The 22331-nt window shown below is 32.7% G+C and overlaps 1 protein-coding gene across 2 annotated transcripts in view; it reads left to right on the forward strand.

Moving 5' to 3' along the window:
• The window catches only part of CDH19 (cadherin 19), a 105527-nt gene that overhangs the window by 14029 nt on the left and 69167 nt on the right, over positions 1–22331 (forward strand). For both annotated transcript variants that reach the window (XM_046670866.1, XM_046670867.1), the window contains exons 3-4: positions 14416–14715; positions 18252–18546. In XM_046670866.1, the coding sequence (XP_046526822.1) occupies positions 14497–14715; positions 18252–18546 (514 nt within the window). In that variant the 5' untranslated portion in view covers positions 14416–14496. The remainder of the gene's footprint in view (positions 1–14415; positions 14716–18251; positions 18547–22331) is intronic.

The raw sequence follows: 22331 nt of genomic DNA on the forward strand, positions 1-22331 counted from the left end.
TGTTTATTAAACACTGATGATAAATGAATAAAGAGAAAACACTGCACAGGTCCCTCAGTAATTAATGGATATATAATTGAGATTTCTTCATTTATCAGTATAATCCATATCAGTTAAACTGAATGGACTATGTCTACATAATATCAATATAGATAAGTCTAAATCGCTGATTAATCATTCAAGTTGAGCTAGGCTCTCCGTAACATACCACTTGTGCAGATTTTTAAATGCTGAATATAGTTTATATATAAACATCTGTAGAGTAAATATTTTAAAAAACAATCTATGGAAATGCATCTCTTCATAAACCAAGATAATAGTTCTTTTTGGAGGAAAGGGGGGAGGATACGTGTGGTTTGGAGATTTAGGTATATCTATAATATTTTACTATTTAAAATATCAACAGTGAAATACAATAATAAAAGGTTAATATTTGAAAAGCTTTATAATACTCATTGTGCTAACTTTAAAATACTCATCAAAGTAGAATAATAAGTAATCACTGAATTTTGGATTGAATTCCAATTGTTTTCAATATGTTTGTATGTGTATATATAAATTGCTTGTATATGAGTAATTTTTATATATAATATAAAAATATATTATATTATATATGTTGTTTCAATAATAAGCAATATATACATTGTTTTCAACAATAAAACATTATAAATATTGTTTTCAATGTGTATGTGTTTGTGTGTGTGTATATATAATTTCTGTTGACTCCAAATTGTTCATATTGATTGATTGACTTGGGACTTATTATACAATATACAATTGAGAATAGTTCTTCATATATTTGTGCACTTAAAATTCTTTTTGAGAGTGTTAGACCTGCCACTGCCGCTTTATGAAAGCATGAGTGTAGACTCATCTTTAATTGTATATCTTTTTTTGTATCTACTACTCTTAACTACCTTTCGTCTTTATCATACATAAAATAAAACATTTCTTTATCTACAGTAGAAATTTCACATCTACTTTTCTCATTTCAAACTATTAAGTGCTATTATTAATTAGCATCACAAACTAAAAACAGCTAACAAAAATTTATTTTCTATTTGCCACCTCATGGGAATACTACCAGGACTAATGTGTATTTGTCTGTCTGTCCATCTCTCTCTCTCTCTCTCTCTTCAAGTACAATTCCAAAATGAAAAAAAAAAAATAATACCTCGATTAATTACCTGAAGAAGAAAATAAATATGCTCTGTGGTTCGGGGGGGGGGGGGTCTAAAATCAATTATTTTCCAGGAAATTTATCATCTTTATAACTAGCTAATGTTAATTTTAAAAGTTGTTCATTATAACTCTGAAGATATGAAGATTTCTTTCAAAGTTTTATTTTTGTGTGTGTGAGGAAGGTTGGCCCTGAGCTAACATCTATGCCAATCTTCCTCTATTTTATGTGAGATGACGTCACAGCAGGGCATGACAAGTTGTGCCAGGTCTGCACCCAAGATCCGACCCTGTGAACCCTGGGCTGCCCAAGCAGAGCACGCAAACTTAAACACTACACCACCACCGGGCTCTCAAATTTTTATTTTTTAATGGAATACCGGAAACTGATTTTAATATTTCACGTATTGTGGGCATGTATGTAAAATATCCTGGTACTAAATGCTCAAGGAATGCACCCAAATCTGAATGAACTAGACAAATGGCTGAATAGCAGGGAAGAATAAAACTCAGGATGAAATATTTTAAGCATTTCCTTTACAAATAGTGGAGAAATGACAGGAGAATTAATTCAGTACCTTATATTTTGGAGAAAATATCCTAGAAAATCAAAACTGGGTTGAACTAGAGAAACAGAGGCTTGGCATATAAACAAGAAAGAATCAGCTGAATTATTTAGGCTATGGAGATTTGTAGACTATTTAACTACCCTTAATATCTTAACTTGGAAATGGCTTAACTTAGGCTGCTGTCTGAAATAATGTTTTTGAAATTAATATGCAAATGTACTTGTCCCTAGGCACATCATATTTCTCCCCACTTCTGACCCTATTCAACTTCTTGTATCCATTCAGATTAGCCATTTTTATCTCTTCCATTACTTAGACAAGTCTTTATTCCAGCTATCACCTCTAGTTGGCCTTTGTGACTCTCTTTCTCTCATTAGTTTATGTAAGATCACTTTGATCTTCTTTCTTCTCTTTTTAAGTGGAGGTTTTTAAGTAGTATTTCATTCAAGTACAAGGAAGATTAAAAGAGAATGCACGGAGTTTCTGTTATGGTGCCAGAAATATAGTTGGTGATTTTATTAGGAAGCTAGGCTATGTAACCCAGTAACTCCCCAATTCTCAGTAATCTCATACTGGAAACATTTAATGGGAGTCAGTGGGAATGTAGTATTCAGTTGCACAGTCACTCAGGGACCTGAGCTCAACTGAGCCTCTACCATCTCATAAATATAGCATCTAGATGCCAAAGAAGGGAGAGATAAAGACAAAAGCATTATTCATAGGTCTTTCATGCTTAGGTTTGGAAGTGATTGACATCACTTTTACTACTTATGTTTCATTAGCAAAACTAGTCACATGACCCTGCCTACTTGTAAGAGGGATATTGGTAAACAATAGTATGTCTAAAACAGTGATGAAAAGGTTTTAGTGGATTTTTTACACTCTTATTTCGTATTTCGGTCACAGTCACTTCAGCTGACTAATTATCCAGAGGTTAGGGATAGTTTATGAAATCCTATGGGATTAAAGCTATACTTTTTTAGAGCAAAGGGTAGAAGGGAGGATATCACGGTGGCAGTTACAGTTCCCTCTGAATCTAGAATCACCAAGTACCAACTTACAATCTTCACCTGTAATTGTTTCACATGTCTTAACCTCAGTATTTCCAAACCTACCTTTGACACTCCCTACACAGGCAATCTCTCTTGAAATCCAGTTGACCATCAAGTTTTGTCAATTCTGTTTCCATATTATCCATTGATTCTCTTAGTCATAGTATCCCTTTCTAGGGACTATGATTAGTCTGAGTGCCGGGATGAATGAGCACTTTCAATTGGGCAATAAATAGTCGTGGATCCAGAGTGGAAAATGGGAGAAACAGAACAACTATTTCAATATCTTAGAATTGAAAATGCTTTTAACTACTGACTAGAAGATACAAATTATTTAGTTAAAAATTAACATCATATTGAAACTAATGATTAAAATGAAAATAAATATGAATTAAATGGAAAGGTAGACATTGAGATGGGGAAAAAGACAATAAGTAATACAGATTCCCTAAGATATTTCAGCTGAAACAGTCAACAGCCTAATATTTTTCCGTTAGTAATATCTTGGCTTCTGTGTTCAAGTAAGAGACAAAGCTTTAAGTAGATTCAGACAAATATAGAGTTCCTTTTTTGAAATGAGTATTGAGGTAATGTCTATAACATTAAAAAAATTAAACTTCAAGGTATAGTCTATCACCCACCACCAACCATCCATGTTACTGCTCTATAAGGAATTATAAAAGTGTTTTATGGACTAAAGGAAGATTCTTAATAGATATTTCAAGGCCTTCGGTTTTTTCCTTTTATGAATAATCCCTCAGATTAAAAGAGAGAAAGGAAAAGAATCTTGAACTGCTTCCCTGTAATAACTCACAGCCGTAAGAGCTACAGTTCACTATTCGTTTCACACTGAAGTTTTATAGAATTTTCTTGTTTGCAGATTTAGATCACAATGTAAGTTAGACATGCTTCTTTAATCGATGAAGAGAAATATTTTATTTTATTTTTTAAGTAGCATTTAGAATTAATTTTAAAGAAAATTTTAAGAATTTTTTTTTTTTAATGTTTTGGAACTTCCTGACCAGCACAAAGCATGTCTTTTGATATATTATTTTGGCCAAGCCTGCTCAATGGTTTTCTAAAGATGGAGACATTATATTAACTGCCATCTGCTTTTCTCTGTGAGAAGCTGGCTTAGTTGAGCTTAGTTTTGGCTTTCACAAGCTTTCGAGAATACGTTATATTTTTAGAAGTTTTCACTGACGGAATAATTATCTTTACGTAACGAAGAAGTCATAGAAAAGACAATTTCTAATTCAATTCAGTTACAAACTGTAGAAGTGCATAGATTACAATATTTTTCATCCCTTAAGTCATGATTAGTCTTCTTTGAAATTGTAATTGTTCTGAGTCACACTGGGATCATTTTCAGCCTATATATGTCCATGCAATATCACATATTACTTCAAGCATGACAAGGTTTATTTGTCATAGTCACCTAGCCATGCTTGAAAAAAAATAATGACATTCAAATCATTTGCAAATACATGTAGAACACATACATTAGGGACAGTGTAGCCTACACCACTTCTCCAGCAGTCTTTTATAAAGTTTTTTTATAAGTATGTGTATTCTTGGCAGAAATAACAATAGCTGAATATTTCAAAGCTTAGAAATAAATAAATCATTAGATTTTACCACTCAATTATAGATAGCTATTTTTATATAATTAGTTTAAAAACACATAGCACTTAGTACGTGTCAGACAATATTCTGGATGCATCAACTCATTTGATCAAGATAACAACTCTATGAGCTAGCAACTATCATTATCCTCATTTTTCACGTGAGACAACTAGGGCATCCGGAGGTTAAGCCGTTTGTCCAAAGTCATACAGCTAGTGGGTGGCAGCGCCCTTGTAGTCCTTCAGTCACCTTGTTCCACGGGTGGTACTCTTCACTCCAAGCTGCCTTTAGAACATTTCGTCTCAACGTATTTGGAAGAATAGCATCAGGGTCAGTAAGCACTGGTTTCTTGATCTTCACTACGGTGCTAAATAACCTTTATGTATGTGAAATAGTTTTATAATTTATTATAAAATTATAGATATTAACTAAATAAATATTGAAATAGAAATACATATGAGGGAAATTTTAATCCATTTATAATTCCTCAATTCAGAGATGATTTCTCTCCGCATTTGAGGGCATAGTCTTTCAGACCTTCTTCTCCACTTTTGTCTACATTTTTTTGTCTTGAATTAATGGGACCATTTTCTATGTATTTAATTTCTTTCTTTCTTTCTCCTAACGAAGTCTTACAGCCATATTTCCATGTCATTAAGTGACTTTACAGCACCACATTTAATAGCCAAATAACATTATGTTAATATGAATTTTGAATTTTGTTTTTATTTGTTTCTTTGTTACTGTGAGGTTAATTTTACATATCTTCTCCAAATGAATAGATTTAGGGTATACAGGGAATTTCCAGTGCGTTTAAATTATACAATGAAAATAAAATGTAGGCAAATATATGTGGATTTCCTCTCAAAATAATGTAAGTGATATTAGAATACTTTTTTTAGATATTATAAATAAAGCATTGCTTTATTTGTCCGTTACATATTTTCACAAGAACATTAAGAGAAAAAGATTTCCAAAAGGAAAATATTTTATAGGTTTGACTGTAGTCACCCAGGAAAATAAGTGTAAGAAACAGCCTATGGATATGCAACGGCTAAATTAAAATCAGATTACAAAAATGTTAAAGACATAATCAAGTGTTATACAGATTCATTGCATTAGAAACATAAACTGAGCAATATGGTCCAAAAGCAGTTTTAGGAAAATCTTTAGTACAGAGGCATACAAAGATTTAGCCCTGAAATAATCAGGAGAAATTGTGTTTTGGTGGCTTGTGGCGGGGGAAAAAAAGTGGGATACTGGATTTTAAAAAATAAGATTTTGCCAGTGTGTATTTCATCAACTGGATTCTGTCTCTTATCATTCTAAAATATTTTGCAAAAAGCTCAGTGCTCCAAATATGGTGTTCATTAATGCCCAGCCCTCCTCATTGCTTGGGAACAGAGTTCACAGTGGGAGCCCAGGAATGGAGTGGCGCTTGTAGCTCTGTATCTCGGGACATGACACAGACTGTGGATGAGGACGCTGTGACGGCAAAGAGGGCTCAAGGGGCGTTCTTATACAGGCAGTCTGACTGCTGCTTTATCTGTAGCACACGGCTTTTCTTTGTGACAGTAAATATGTTTAATGAGAGTTCATAAATGGGATAAAGAAAGATCTTTTACATTCTAGGTCTACGGAGAAAGAGTTGGCACATGGTTTATTACCATTTTTGATCCAGAAATATCGCTTTCTTCTCACTTAATGTATGCAAGCTACATCCACTCACGTTTCTTTCTCCATTTCTTATTAGTGGTTCTGAGAAAACCATTTAAAAGCCTTTATGTAAGTGTCATCCTGTGAGGCTGCCAAGTTTCCCTTGATTTTAAAAAGATCACAAATAAGATTATTTCTATATTTATCCCATCCACATTTCCCCAGCTTCAACTTTTATCTTCCCACACACAGACACCAAATCCATCATTCTGACTTATTCTTCCCTTTCTTTTTTGACCTCAAGAATCTTTAGAACAAGGGAGAAAAAAAGGTGTTGTAAAAGGAGATAATAGAAAACATTTTATTATGTCTAGTTTCAAGACTAGTCCAAACATTAAAATGCAATTTATATATCTTTGTTCAATTTAAATAAGGTGAACTCAGTGACAGATGCCATGCTTGATGTTGGATATCTATGCGTTTTCTTCCTTCCATTCAGTAAAGCACGGTGTATATTGTACACTCTATGCCCTTAGGATGATGTGTCCAGTCCTACCTCCACTGGTAAATAACTATTTGGTACTGAGCAGGTCATTCATCGTTTCCTAATATAAATTTCTTCATTTGTTAATGTAATACATTCTATAAAATACACTTTTCAATACCAAAATCTTATGATTCTACGTGGACATAATATATTGATGCTTATTATAATAGTGTTATTCAAATATTAATAAAACTATTTTATTTAATATTGCATTAATATTAGTCATTTTATGTTTATACATTATGTATCTTGAAGTGTACTTCACTCTATGTTATTTAATAAATATTTATAAATATACCTTGCTACTATCAATGAAATTAAATCTAAACACACTAACATGAGACACGTATTAGCATGTTTTCTTTTCCAAATTGAAATATTATGCAGATTTTTCTCCATGTATTCACCTGATTGGAAATATAACCGGGATGGCTGATGTAGGGTTGAAATGCCACTGCTTGCTTCTCTAGGGCCCTTTCAGACACACTAATTGATAGCATTTTTCCTTATTAGCCTGGACTCAGCCTGGACTACTTCTCAGGCTGGCATTGCTGACAGCTGCCAACACTCTTCAGTCAGAAGTAGACCATTATTTGAAACGTTTTTCCCTTCCTCTGAAATGTATGACCATTATAGAAATTTTGGAATATAGAAGAAGATAAACAAAGCCACAATATTTCATCATTCAGACATACCTACTGCTGCCATTTCATTCTTGCATTTTTATATTAAGAGGTTCCAATGAAAGGGTATTCGTATCTGTTTTATTATAATTTAGAATTATAAAATGATTATATTTTAATTTTTAATTTTAGATTTAATTGTGAGTTATTTCAATCATACACTTAACAGGAAAATAGTATCACATGTGGTAGAAAAATCATCCAGATTTAATGAGTATTATTATTTGACATATTTACTTTAGATTGTTTTAGAAGGAGGAAAATGTGGCAGATATTTCTAAACTTCAACCTTTAAACCAATTACTTTTCCTACTGTCATGGTAATTACCATAAGAAATTTTCTCTGTCATTTTTCAGTTCCCAGGCTTCTTATTTTACAAAATCTATTTATGACAATAGTCTCATAGGGCATAGTCTTGTAATTTTGAAACACTTATATAATTGGTCATATAGTACCCTAATTTGAACTTTTGTCATATATTTTTTCCAATCAATCCAATTTACATTTGCCTTCCAGGGAGCAAATTAGAAAGTTTCTCTAGACATAAAGGAATAAAAAAGTAACTGGTAGTTTATAGATTAAACTAACTTTTAAATATACTAAATTTGGCCAAGTTGTTCTCCAAAATGGTTGTCCAAATTTTCAATTTCCTCAGCATTGTATAGGAGTTCTGTTTTCTCTACATTCTTATCAATAGCTGATCTTAAAATATGTAATGATTTTTGTCTGTCGTATTGATTTTAAAAATACAAAATAAATTGTTGTTATTTTTGTTGTTATTGTTATAATATGTACATTTTAAAAACAAGTGACGAATAAAATAATAAATATGGAAATACTCATGACCAAATTTCAAGAATTATTAATTATCAAACTTTTGCACCAATGGTTTTACCTGTGCTTCTATTGTTTCTGAAATGTTTTAAAGAAAATTCTAAACATATCGTTATTTTCAACAACAAAATCCTTCAATATTCATGACCAAAAATAGGTTATATAACCAGAAAGAAAATTCCATAACTAACAAAATTAACAATATTTCCTCTTTATCGTCTAATACCCAATCCATATTAAATTTTCACAGATCTATAAAAATGTAAATATAAAAATACGTTTGTACAAATCAGGATCCAGACAATGTTCTCATTTTACACTTGTTCTTCTATTTCTTAAATATCTTTTAATCTAAAACAGTATCTCCCCTAACATCCCTCACTTTGTTTTTCAAACCAGTGACATGTTGAAGAAACTAGATCCGTTTTCTGATAGACGAGTGCTATTTAAATTCAGTGTGTATACAGATCTCATGCATAGTGTGGTAAAATGCACACTCAGTGTCAGTGTTTCTGGAGCAGCTCAAGATTTAACATTTTTAACAAGATGCGGCTATTCTACAGATCACAGTGTGTGTAGAAAATCTGTAGAAAGACTGACAATTTGGATTTGTTTGCTTATTTTGGTTTCATTTACTTTGTGGTTATATCACAGGTTAATTTCCTATAACCTGGAAATTAGCTTTCAACTCTTTTGACAGAAATACTTCATAGATTGTGTTCTTTACGTCATATTGTAACGCATCAGAGGGAATCTCTTATCTGTTGTGCCACAAATAGTTCTTTAATTTGTTCTTCTGAGTTTTGACAAATCAAGTTTTTTAGCAGCATTAATGAGGTATAATTGACAGAATAAACTGCACATATTCAAACTGGATTTCTGGACATATTTTTACTTCAGGGAGACCATCATAACAATCAAAATAATGAACATAGCCCTCACCTCCAAAGTTCCCTCGTGTCCCTTGGTAATCTTTCCTTCCTGTTCCCCTCCATTTCCATTCTCTCTCAAGTACTAATCTGCTTTCTGTCACTGTGATAGATTTTAATTTTCTGGAATTATATATCAATGGAAACGTACACTCTGAATTCTTTTTCATCAAGCTTCTTTTTAATTATGTCAGCATAATTATTTTGAGATGTTATTTTGTGCATCGATAGTTCGTTTCTTTTTACTGTTGAGTAACATTACATTGTATGGACATATCACATTTTGTCAACACATTAACTTATTGATGAGCATTTGGATTGTATCCGGTTTTGGCTTTTACAAATAAAGCTGCTGTAAATATTCATGTAAATGTCTTTGTATGGACACATGATTTTGTTTCTCTGGGGTAAATATCTAGGAATGGAATGGCTGGATCATATGGTAGGTATATGTTTACATTTTTAGATCTGTCTTCTACAATGATTGTGCCATGTTACATTTCCGTTATCAGTGCATGAAAAGAAACTGTATTCCTTTTGGTGCAGCAATCTACAAGTCTTAGTTATTTTAAGTTGGCTGATTGTATTTTTAAAATTTTTTATATACTCAGTGAGTTTTTTTGTCCTATTGGTATTTCAGTATAGGAGAACAGTGTTAACCATTCCACAATTGTGACTTTGTCTACCTCTCCTTAGCTCTGTTGATTTTTGCTTCATGTATTTTAAAGCTCTGAGATTAAGTTCACTCACATTTAAGACTGTTAGGCCTTTTTGATGAATTTAGTTTTTATCCTTATAAAATGCTCTTCTTATTTCAGGTAATACTTGACATCTTGTTTCTGAGATAGTAATACAGCCATTTCAGGGAACTTATAATTATTATTTTTATGGCATATCTTTTCCCATCCTTTTCCTTACAAGCTATCTGTGTATTTGTAAATAAAGTGTTTTTTTATAGAGAATACATAGTTGGGTTAAGTTTTTAAATCAACTCTGCCTATTATTTGTAGTGTCTCATTAATGTCATTTTAATGCAATGATTCATCTGGTTGAATTTACTTTGGTATCTTGAGTCTACTTCTTTCCCCATACTCTCCTGTTTATCATTGTACTAATAAAAATAGAATTTTTTTAGAGTCACATTTTCCCTTTTAGTCACTCAATATGGCACTTTGTTTGTTTTTAGTGATTGCTCTAGTGATTTTGAGGTGCATCCGTCACTTGTCACAGCAGTCTACTTGAATTACCGTTATATCACTTTATCCGTATTGTAAGAAGTTGACTACCAGATACTTCCATTTCCCACATCCCATTATTTCTGCCATTATCATCATGAATTTTACTTCTACATATGTTATATATCCCATAACACGTTGTTATTAAAGCGTAAACAGTAAATTGTTTTACAATATTAATAAAAACACAAAAATAGCTTTTTATATTTACCTATAAATTTAATATTTCCATCTCATTTCATTATGTTAGGAAGATTCACACGTCCTTCATTCTGAAGATTTCCTCCTTAGTATTTTTGTAGTGCAGTTATGCTGTTGATTAATTCTCCTACTTTGGTTTATATTACCCTTTTTTTTTTTTTTTTTTTTTGAGGAAGATTAGCTCTGAGCTAACTGCGGCCAATCCTCCTCTTTTCACTAAAGGAAGACTGACCCTGAGCTAACATCCATGCCCGTCTTCCTCTACTTTGTATGTGGGACACCTACCACAGCATGGCGCGCCAAGCAGTGCCATGTCCCCACCCGGGATCCGAACCGCTGAACCCTGGGCTGCCGAAGCGGACTGTGCATACTTAACCACTGCACCACCAGGCCGGCCCCCTGTATTACCCTTGGTTTGAAGGCTATGCAATTATAAATTGAAAGTTTTCCTCTCAGAATTTTAAGTATGTCGTTCTATTGCCATCAGTCTTACATTATTTCTGATGAACATTTAATGGATATTCTTATTGTTTTCCTTTTCCTCTGGTGAGTTTTAACATTTTCTCTTTATATTTTATGTTTAATAATTTTACAGTAACATGCATAGATTTTGTTTGTTTGTTTTTGTCTTGATTAGTGTTTGTTTAGAGTCTTTTTGGGTGTGATATTTTTGGGAAAATTTGAAAAACCATTGGCTATTATTATTATTATTATTTTGCTGAGGAAGATTTGCCCTGAGCTAATGTCTGTGGCAGTCTTCATCTATTTTGTATGTTGGTCGTCTCCACAGCATGGCCGCCGGGAGTGGTGTAGGTCCACTCCTGCAAACCAAACCCAGGCTGCCTAAATGGGGCATGCTCAACTTAACTACTAGGCCACAGGGCCAGCCTTGGCCATTATTTTTTAACCCAATCTTTCTCTTCTTTCTTTTTGGGACTCCAGTTATACATATGTCATACTACTTGAGATAATGCCACAGTTATTGAAATTCTCTTCATTTTTAAAATTGTTTTTGCTACTCTTGCTGTTATCTGTGCTTTAATTTGGATAATTTCTATTAAACAATCTTCAAAGCAAATGATATTTTTTCTGTAATGTTCAATCTTTTGATAAAACCATTCTGTGATTTTGTTTTGTATTTCAGTAATTATACTATTCAATTCTAAGAGTTTCATTTGGTTCTTTTTAAATTTCTATTTCTTTGTTGCATTTTACCATGTGGTCATTGAAATATTTGATTTAGGGGGCCGGCCTGGTGGCGTAGCTGTTAAGTTTGCTCGCTCTGCTTCAGTGGCCCAGGGTTCTCCAGTTCGGATCCCAGGCATGGACCTATGCACTGCTTATGAAGCCTTGCTGTGGCAAGTGTCCCACATATAAAACAGAGGAAGATGGGCACAGATGTTAGCTCAGGACCAATCTTCCTCAGCAAGAAGAGGAGGATTGGTGGCAGATGTCAACTCAGGGTTAATCTTCCTAAAAAAAAAAAAGAAAAGAAATATTCAATTTAGGCAATGATCATCAATAAGTGGTAAAACTTTCAAAGAAAAGGTGACTAGAAAATTCATAATAAATAATCCAACTGGCACTACATGAATCTACTAATGCATCTAATAAACAAAAACAACTTCAATATTAGAAACAAAATGTAAAAAAAACTAGGTATTTTATGCCTCTGAATATCATGCAATAGGAAATGTACAGCACCAGCTATGAGCTTTTTGATAAATATTTAAAATTGCATCTAATCAAGTCTTGACCAGTTTATAGGAAATAAAGAAACACGTTAAAGCACACTATGGGGATGCATGTACAAATTCCATAATGTAGGAAACTCTACAGGATAAATGACCTTGTTTGTTCAATATATAAATGGAAAGGAAAATTAAATTTAGAGTGATGACACCTATGCACTAAATGAGACTTAAAGAATGTAGCAACAAATTGGATTGTGTGGGCATAGTTGAATCTTGATTCAAAGATGTTTAAAGATGTTTATTTTGAACACATTGAATATATGATTAAAGACATTCTTAGGGGTCGGTCCTGTGGCTGAGTGGTTAAGCTCTTGCGCTATGTACCGGGGGGATTTGGGGAGATAAAGCAGAAAAAAAAAAAGACATTCTTAATTTTTAATATTCAATTTTGATTCTTAAAAGGGTACACACACACACATATGTATTTGTGCTTGAGTGTGTGTGAGTGGAATGAATGGTTAAAATGATGATATTTGAAATTTGCTTAAATATCAGGTAGTGGGTATGTATACAGATGAAATTATATTGGCCTTGTCTTGATAATTTTGAAGTTGAGTAATGATGCATAGGTTTTCATTATACTGTTTTCTCTATTTTTAAATGTATGAAAAGATCATAATATAAAGTTAACATAAATGTTATTTACCCAATGTTATAAAGTGTAAGTTATAAGTATAACTTTTTATCGCTCTTACTGATAGTTTTCCAAATTTATACAAAATATCTTTCTCATAAAGAAAATTATACTCATTCCAAATGTCTTCATTATTCACTGGCTACTAAAAATACATATTTCAGCAATTTCTAAACAAAGACATTATTTGAATTTCAAATATTCAACATAAGGATGAAATTCATCTTTAATTTTCACTGCAGCTAATTTTCTTCATGACCTTCATTAGGTAAACTTATAACAAAAAATACATCTGCTTAATGACCTTCATTAGGTAAACTTATAACAAAAAATACATCTGCTTAAAGAAACTACAGAGGGACCACAGAATTCCCATTTATGACAATGTGTTCTTTCTTAATTAGGTGTTTTTTTAACAACTCTTCCTAACAAGAGCCAAAGACCTAAAAAAATCTCTCAGGGGACATTAATAAATACGTGGAGAAAATTCAAACAAGATCATATAGAAAATGTCTAACCAAAATAGGGACTCTGGTTTTTCTGTTGATTATGACAATAAACTCCATTGTAAATCTGACAAAATTATTTTTCTTCATGAGTCCCAAAGAAATGCATCCAGTTTGGTTATACGGAGGTGCTAGGTAGACGTAGGTAATGTAAAGGTATTCAATTTCATATAAGGGTTAGAATTACTAATCATTTCAAAGAGAGTCGGTTTGATCAATATCAGACACATAGAAAGTTTTAAATGGAAAAAGTAGTTTGGGTTTTTTTGTTTTAATATCTAAATACTAGAAGATAACTTTCATCTCCATCTTCTGTCTTATAAACATTTGGCCATTTTTACCCAGGGACTATAATTTTTTATTTAGTTTCTAAAAATGGCATTATTTCTTTGTTAAGATGAAAAACGCTTCATATTTTTTGTTATGTAAAATGGTAAATATCTTGCACAGGCTTTCTATTCACAGCGTGTTTTATAACATCGGTATAACTAATTATTAAATCTTCCAGGTTTTAAACTGAATTGTCATTTTGTCTATTTAATTAACCATGCAAAGTACCATAATTTGGAAAATTAGATCAAAAAAATTATTTCTATTGAAAAAGAGGAGAAATATTGCATTTTCCCCCTGGTTTGACTGTAGCTTTAATGGGATACTTTGAGTTTTACTGAGGTAGAAAGGAAGAAGTATGCAGGTTAAATTAAAAAAAAAAAAAAAAACTATCTTAATGTCAGCTATCAGTCAACAAGATTGCCAGAGCAACGTGTCAGCCTTCAGGGAGATTTGTGACTACAGCTTAAAGTGGACAGTGCTTGAGCAGAAATTTATAATTATTCCATCCAAATTATTGCTGAACTATCAAATAGAATTAAGTAGTGTAATTGGAAGATAAATTAAATATATATTTTTTCTTCTATTTTTACAGTTGCAAAAGTTGTATCCTTTAGCAATTATGTGAGAAAATACTATTTTTAAAATGTCAAGTTTTGTTTTGTTTTCTGTTCTTTAGGAATATGAAAGATACTTGAGTTAAAAGGATCATAAAGGAACATAAGATTTCGTTTGCAACACGCTGTTTCCTCTGAAGAGTATGGGTTGGAATCAGAAGAGCAGAATGAATTTTTCCTTATTGCTACCTTCTTTGTTGGGAATTTCTCTCCTATGGCCTTGTCTTCCAGCAACAGAAAACTCGAAAACAGAGAAAGTTAAGCACTCAGCAGGACCTCATTTGAGAGTGAAGCGTGGCTGGATGTGGAACCAGTTTTTTGTACCAGAGGAAATGAATAGGACTAGTTATCGCATTGGCCAGGTACTGATTTTCTGAAAGTGTCATAGGAAAGAACATTGCATAAATCTAAATGAATGAGTTGAGGAAGTTTTGGTATTTGATACTTTCTACATTTTCTCGGTGGAACCTTTCAAAACTTCAAACACCAGCATAATTAATTGTTTCAGATGTGCCAACACCTAAAATATCCACAAAAATTTGAGGTAGAGGGAAAGCTCCGATTTTCAAATTTCACTTTAGTCTTCCATACCTATGAAAGCACAGCCCTCATTTATCACCATCTGGAAGTTTGATGGCGCTATATATTTGGTAATGGATCACAGCTACCATACTGAGAACAAAAATGTTTACCAAGAGTGTTTAGTCTGATTTTCTATTATACTAAGTAGGTGTTGATTTACCCCTCATTAATTTTTAATGAAGCATATTAATACCAAATCCTTTTACAGTTAAGTCACTTCAAGAACCTACACAGTTCATTTCATTAGTGAAGTTGAAGTGCAAAGAATAATTATTTTCACTTTCTTATAAAAAATATATTTAAAAAAAGTTTTCTTAATGAGACAGAACATTTCCTATTTATATTTTTCGTTTTTATTATTATTTGATTTTCTTTAAACAGAGGTAATTACAATATGTCCTTTTCTGTAAGGCTCCTTTTCTAGATGAATGAACTGAAATAAGTTTAACCACTAATTAACTGACACTAAAATTTAATTGGGCCCAAAGGGTGAAGCACTCAAAATTCATTAACTCTCTTGCTCTAGCCTTTTCAGGAGAGCTGCACTGTTACTGTGAAGTCTGGCTTCCATAGCAGTTCATTTATCCCACCAGTATAAGAGTACATTCAACTGAAGGCTTAGATTAAGATCTTAAGCAAACAGATTTCTAACATTGTGTGTGTAAGTGAGTATGTGTGCCTGACACAAGTAATATTTCTCATCCCTTTTTATTTTCTAACATGACTACAGGTAAACCACAGGCAGGATGCCATACAGGAGGTCCATAGTTAAGTGTCTGCTAGGTAACCGAGTCTTTCTAGCCACATTTACAACGGACTTCCTGGAGCACCGTATGCTCTCCCATCACAGAACGGGATGACAGGCTAACATTGGCTGGTGGCTTTTAGTGAATAAGGATCTGCAGGGAAGTGCAATCAGAACAGAGACTACCTCCCTGGTTAACTATCACATCTTCTAGTTTTCGTTTTTCTGCTCCCTAAACAAATCTCCCGTTTCCTCCTTTCACATGGTGATTGATTTCATCGATTATTTTCAATTTTGTAAAAATATCTATGAAAATATTCTAACAGATGTCTTCCCTCCAAATAACCTCATTAGGCTTAAATAACCCATAGATAACTGGTTTAGAAGAAAGCAATACTGAATGTTTAGGTGCTTATGTAAAAAGCTGATAAAATACTAAGTATAGCTGATATGTCCAATATTACTTTCTTTTTGATCCTTTTGTTAAAAGGGATTAAGTTCAGAAAGCACAATTAAGTAAAAATTTAAAGTTATACTGATTTTCTAAGTTGATAGTAACTACCTAATTGAAAAAATATTTTTTGAATAGAAGTATAGAAAATTTCATAATGTTAGAATCCATGAAAATGAAATGTGTTTAACTAATGCATTTTGTGACATTAAGAGGCAAATGTTCAAATAAGTTTTTTGTTTGTCTAATTTAAATCTGAGTCCTTAAAAATATCAAGCTTGGGGCTGGCCCAGTGGCATAGCGGTTAAGTTTGTATGCTCTGCTTCAGCAGCCTGGGTGGGGTTCATCAGTTTGGATCCTGGGTGTGGACCTAGCAGGGCTTATCAAGCTATGCTGTGGCAGCATCCCACATCAAAAAAGAGGAAGATTGGCACAGATGTTAGCTCAGGGCCAATCTTCCAAAAAAAGAAAAACAAAAAAATGTGAAAAAAACCCAAAAAACCCCCAAAATATCAAGCTCACTTACCTATGAAAATTGCACTGTGAATATACTTGAAATAATTTATTCACTACTAAATTTGACTTATGTTCATTCTAATATTGAATCAAAATTTTGAGCTACATCAAAAAGATATTTGAAAAACATGAAGAATGCATTACTTTCATTTGATATATTTATCAGAAAATACATTTGTTACCCTTAATTTCTGACTATAGGGGATAGAGACTTCCTTTTTATCTTGAGGGTAATGAAGGATGATCAAATTTTAAAAAGCTGCGACAAGAAAGTCAATCTAGATGTTATTATTCCAAATTTGTTTCTTTCATTACATAGCAGTGATATTCAACACATTATCAAATTATTAATATGTGTTTTAGATATCTTCAGTTATTCTCCTCAATCACATAGAAAATTTATTAATTAGTTCAGAATAAGGTATTGTAACGAGTTATTGGAAAAGTTATGAATTTGTTTAAGGTTGTATTTCTTGGTTAACTTTGTAAATTTCAGAGAAGCTCTTACTTTGGAGAAGGGCATATTCATAAATGGTAAATCAAGAAAACCATGGATTTACAATAATTAAGGGATTATGGCATGTTTCCTCCCTTTATACAAAAATAATTTACATATAGAAGACCATACAACCAATGTTACCTGCATCATAATAACCCTTGTTTTTATATACAAATTAAAAATTCCAAATAATTCATTAACACCATGAATGATAAAGAAATTTACTTTATTTTTAAAAAATAAAAGTAATGAGGTCACAAAATGAAAAGTATATCTGAGAATTGAGTAGAATATGTTGGAAAGAAATAACTTAGATCTAATCTGGCTGAAACTCAAGGGCTAAAATACTGTGTTACATTGTGGTTTGCAGGAGAGGATCTGGCATGAGACAAACCTGTGGATTAAGGCATAAATCTACACAAAACCCCTGTAACTCCGCACAAGTTCTTAAAATTTTTAGTCTAATTTTCCTTCTCTATAGAAAAGATTGATTATATCAATAATTTGTATCTCATAATTTTGTTATGAGGATTAATTGAGAATAATATAAAGCAATTCTGTAGATTTCATGATATATAATAAATATCCAATGGATGGTTATGATGATTATCATCTTCTCAACATGCTCCCTAATTTTCTAATATTTCCATGTTTTCTCTAGATTTTTAGCCTAGAGAGAGAATATCACTGCTTAAATTTATCTCGATTAATATCTTCCTATCTGTCTCTGGGTCCCAACCTAATTTAAATATTTGAGAAGAGATTTTAGTGACTAAGAATGTAATCATAGAGCAAACTTGAACTAACTTTGTTGTGCATAATTTATGAAATTTGTTTGCAGTTATTATACTTTCTAATTAGAATCATAAATTTAGAGTAATGAAATTTGTATCATTCTTTACATTGAAAATTCACAGACACTTTTCTCTGCTGGTGATAGATTTTAATCTTAAAATTGATATTTCACCTTATATTTTGTAATGTGGGAATTACGTGGAATTATGAACTTGGGGAATAATTAGTAGACATGAACACAAAATCATTAAAATTTATTTGTCCATTTTAGCATGTCTGGAAACTAAATTATCCTTCTTTGCACTTGCAGCTAAGATCCGATTTAGACAATGGAAACAATTCTTTCCAGTACAAGCTTTTGGGAGCTGAGGCTGGAAGTATTTTTGTCATTGATGAAAGAACAGGTGACATATATGCCAGACAGAAGCTTGATAGAGAGGAACGATCCCTCTACACTCTAAGAGCCCAGGTAATAGACACCACCACTGGAAGGGCTGTGGAGCCTGAGTCTGAGTTTGTCATCAGAGTTTCGGATATCAATGACAATGAACCAAAATTCCTAGATGAACCTTATGAGGCCATTGTACCAGAGATGTCTCCAGAAGGTATTGCATATTAATTTACATCAAAGATATATTAACAATGAAAACATATTTAAAATTTCAAGCATATGTTTTGGAAGTGAATTATTTAAAGTTCTATACTTGTACTTCCTTCTACAAATACATTAGGTAAAATATTTGAAAAATTACACTATTCATTAAAATTTTGTAAATAATGGTACTATATATTAAATTATTTGTCATGTTAATATATAATCTCAGTCTTCAAAGCAATAGAAAAAAGGTTAAAAAAGGTTTATTTGAATGATTTATAAAGTTCTTTAGCATGTTCCCTTACTAGTTTCTTCAATATAAGAATTTATTTTCCAAAAAAAATCTACTTTTGTATCTTAAAATAGCACATAAAGTTATCCTGAAAAAAATGCATGTAAAAATAGGAAAAGCCAATTTATAAGACAAAAAAAGTACTATATACATCAAGACCATGGAATATGAAGACTAAAAACAAAGAGTGGTTGAACACCTCTGTATTCATTTTCAAGTTCCTTTTCAAACCCAATGTTATTTTTATAAATGTTTTAAATATAATACATGTAGAAGAGAGTGCTTTCCATAAGATATAAGAATTAACCTTGGAAATCAGAAATTTGTGTCCAATAGGGGTAAAATTATGGCGTGGCTATGAAAAATTTGCCCACTTATTCTTTCAGTCAGAAAATTTGATAACACAATATACAGTAACATTTAATTAATAAAATTTACTTAAGTGATAAACTTAAATTCAACTCAGTAATGGTCATTTTAAATTATGCTATTGTGCTTTAAAACTGCTTTATTTAAATATCTGATTCATTAGCCAGCTAGTCTAAAAATGTATATTCCATTGTATATTTTCCTGATTCTTTATTTTTAACATTTCTGGTATCAATTTAAAGATGTCTTTCTACATGTGTTCAGAATATATGTCTTTAACTACAGCGTAAACAAATTTAGCTGTGTAATATCTGTCAAGACCAATTCTCATTAGATGTAAATGACACGTTAATATTGTTCTATTTCTATTTGGTAACTAGGCAATGAAACAGCTCTTCTTGCCCTCCATCCTCCTCCTCTTCACCCTCCTCCTCCTCTTTCTGCTCCTCCTCCTTCCCTTTTTTCTCCTTCTCCTTCTCTTTCTTCAACAAGCTTATATTGTGGACCTAACATGTTCTAGGAACTTTTCTTTGAAACTGGGGACTCAGTTATAAAGGAGGTATGTGAGGTAATTGCTGGTACAAAACATAACACACAAACAGTAAATAACTATTTTAAATAAGCAAGGTAATAATATTTGATACTGTATGTTACGACAGTGTTCAGTATGGGTGAAGTATGATGATTAATTGATTGGAGGAAGTGGGGATATTTTGGGAGGTGTTATTTGAAGGGAATGGTACAAAGAGGCCAGTCATGTCACTTTCTAAATAAAATTCCCATGGTAGGGTGATGAGGACTGCATATATCATTATGGGAGTTATTGGCATGTAGCAAACATGTGGAGCATGACAATGGATGAGATCCCCTTGGAAGAGAATGCAGGTTGATTAGACTGTTAAGCAAAAGGGGTTGGCTAGTAAATTACAATGAATGGAATTGGCCAGGGATATAGGAAGACATGAGAAGAGATGTTGCAAAAGAAGAGATTCTCCAACTGTGTAGGAAACTGCTAGGAGGTTGAGTAAAATCAAGACAAGATACTTGATTTAGCAAGTTGAAGACCCCTAGTGATTTTGGCAAAAGGAATTTGGTTGAATTTGTGCAACTGCAGTATGTTAGAGATTATTCTGTTGCATGAATGGAAGGAGAAGTGGAGGTGGCAGTGAATTTAGCCAACTTTAAAAGAAGTTTTGCTACAGGGAGAAAAATAGAGATGTGAGGCACTGAGTAGATGGAGATGAAGATAAAGGGGATTTTTTTAATCATTATTTAATCATTTATTAAGATGGGAAGTTTAATAATACACTTAATACAATAAGCGCTAATACAAGAGAAGAGCATTTTTAAAAGAAACAAACAGGATATAACTACTGGAAAACTATTCCTGAAAGGGAGAGAGCCATTGAATCTAGGGCACTAGTAGAAGGGATAGATTCAGGTAGGTCAACACCTCGGTTGGTAATAAATCAGTTAATGAGTGATTGTTTCGTTTTATCAGTGAAGTCTGAGAGAAAGGCAGGAATTGAGAGTAAAGGGGTGGAATTCTAGATAGAAAAGCCAAGGAACAAAATAGCCATTTTGCATAGTTGGAGAGTAAGCTCATAAGAGGATTACAGTGTGTACGACACAGTATTTGTATCAGAGCATCAAGTGTAGCCTCACTGTGGTTGATCGAATAGAGATCACAAAACATCGGTTTCGTCTATACAATATTTGGCTACCACAGATCTCTTTGTACTTTGAATTTCATTACATATTAACCTAGTCAATCTGTGTAACTCAATACACTCTTGTGGGAGTGCCAGTCAGAGTTCAGGCTTTGTATGGAATCATACTACACTCAATGAGCTCTTTTTATACCTTTCCATGGCATTAAGGGGCCAAAAGAATGGTGGTCAGCTGCTATGAGAAATGTTATCTAATATGGAAATAGGGGAATATTCCTATTGCTCTGTCAAACATTTTCTGTGGTTTCCCTTTGAAGCATTCCTATAATTATTGATTTTCCTTTGAAGAAACCAATTAATAATATTGTATGTGATTTCTGTTTCCCTCAATCTCAGTATTTAATTAATAAATAATGTGGATTCTTTTACTTGAATATAGCCTTACTTCTTCACTTCTTTCTTTATCCATTACCATTTAATAGGTTCTTGAGAGTTGATCTTGCTTCCAAATTCCCTATCCATGTTTTATCCTTTACAAAGCAACCAGTGCAAACATTTCGTTCTCTGTTGTCTGTCTTAGGTATATTTGTGTTGTATAGGAGTCAACTTCCAATTGTTATATTTGAATCTGTACTTTGAACTTAGAATTTGGTGAATTTCTGAAAGGAATCTACATGAGAATGCCATCAGAAGAGAAAACTAAACTGCCATTGTTTATTAAACATATATTTATTTACAAATAATGATGGGCTTTTACTGATTACACTTATATTTGAAATGCACTTACTTTCAAAGTAGAACTATCAGTGAAATTGAGATAAAATATTATGTTTTCTCACTTCTCAGTATGGATTTGTAAAGTTATTATCTATCTTTCACCCAAAAACATAAGATCTAATAGACCAGGAGCCACACGGCACGTAAAGTTTGGGATGATTGAGTAAAAGAATGAGTGCACAGATGAATGAAAATGCTACATACGTGAACGTACATGATTAGGCTGGTTTGGGAGATGAGTAGAGGATATTAGTGGATGTAAAATCCAGGGAGACTCCAAGGATGTGGGCCAAGACACATAGTGGTCCAAAGTGCTGCAGGTGGGCTCTAAATAATGATTCCTTAATTCTGAAATTTTCCAGTGCAGAATTACTAGAACTATAGCTAAATTCTTAGAAATCTAGAACCTACCAAGACTGAATCATGAAGAAATAGAAAATCTGAACAAATTAATTACTAGTAAGATTAAATCAGTAATAAAAAACCTCCCTCCTGGGGCTGGCCCCGTGGCCGAGTGGTTAAGTTCGTGCGCTCTGCTGCTGGCGGCCCAGTGTTTCGTTGGTTCGAATCCTGGGCGCAGACATGGCACTGCTCATCAAACCACGCTGAGGCAGCATCCCACATACCACAACTAGAAAGACCCACAACGAAGAATATACAGCTATGTACCGGGGGGCTTTGGGGAGA

Source organism: Equus quagga, chromosome 9 (genome assembly GCF_021613505.1).
Source record: "Equus quagga isolate Etosha38 chromosome 9, UCLA_HA_Equagga_1.0, whole genome shotgun sequence".
Taxonomy (NCBI): domain Eukaryota; kingdom Metazoa; phylum Chordata; class Mammalia; order Perissodactyla; family Equidae; genus Equus; species Equus quagga.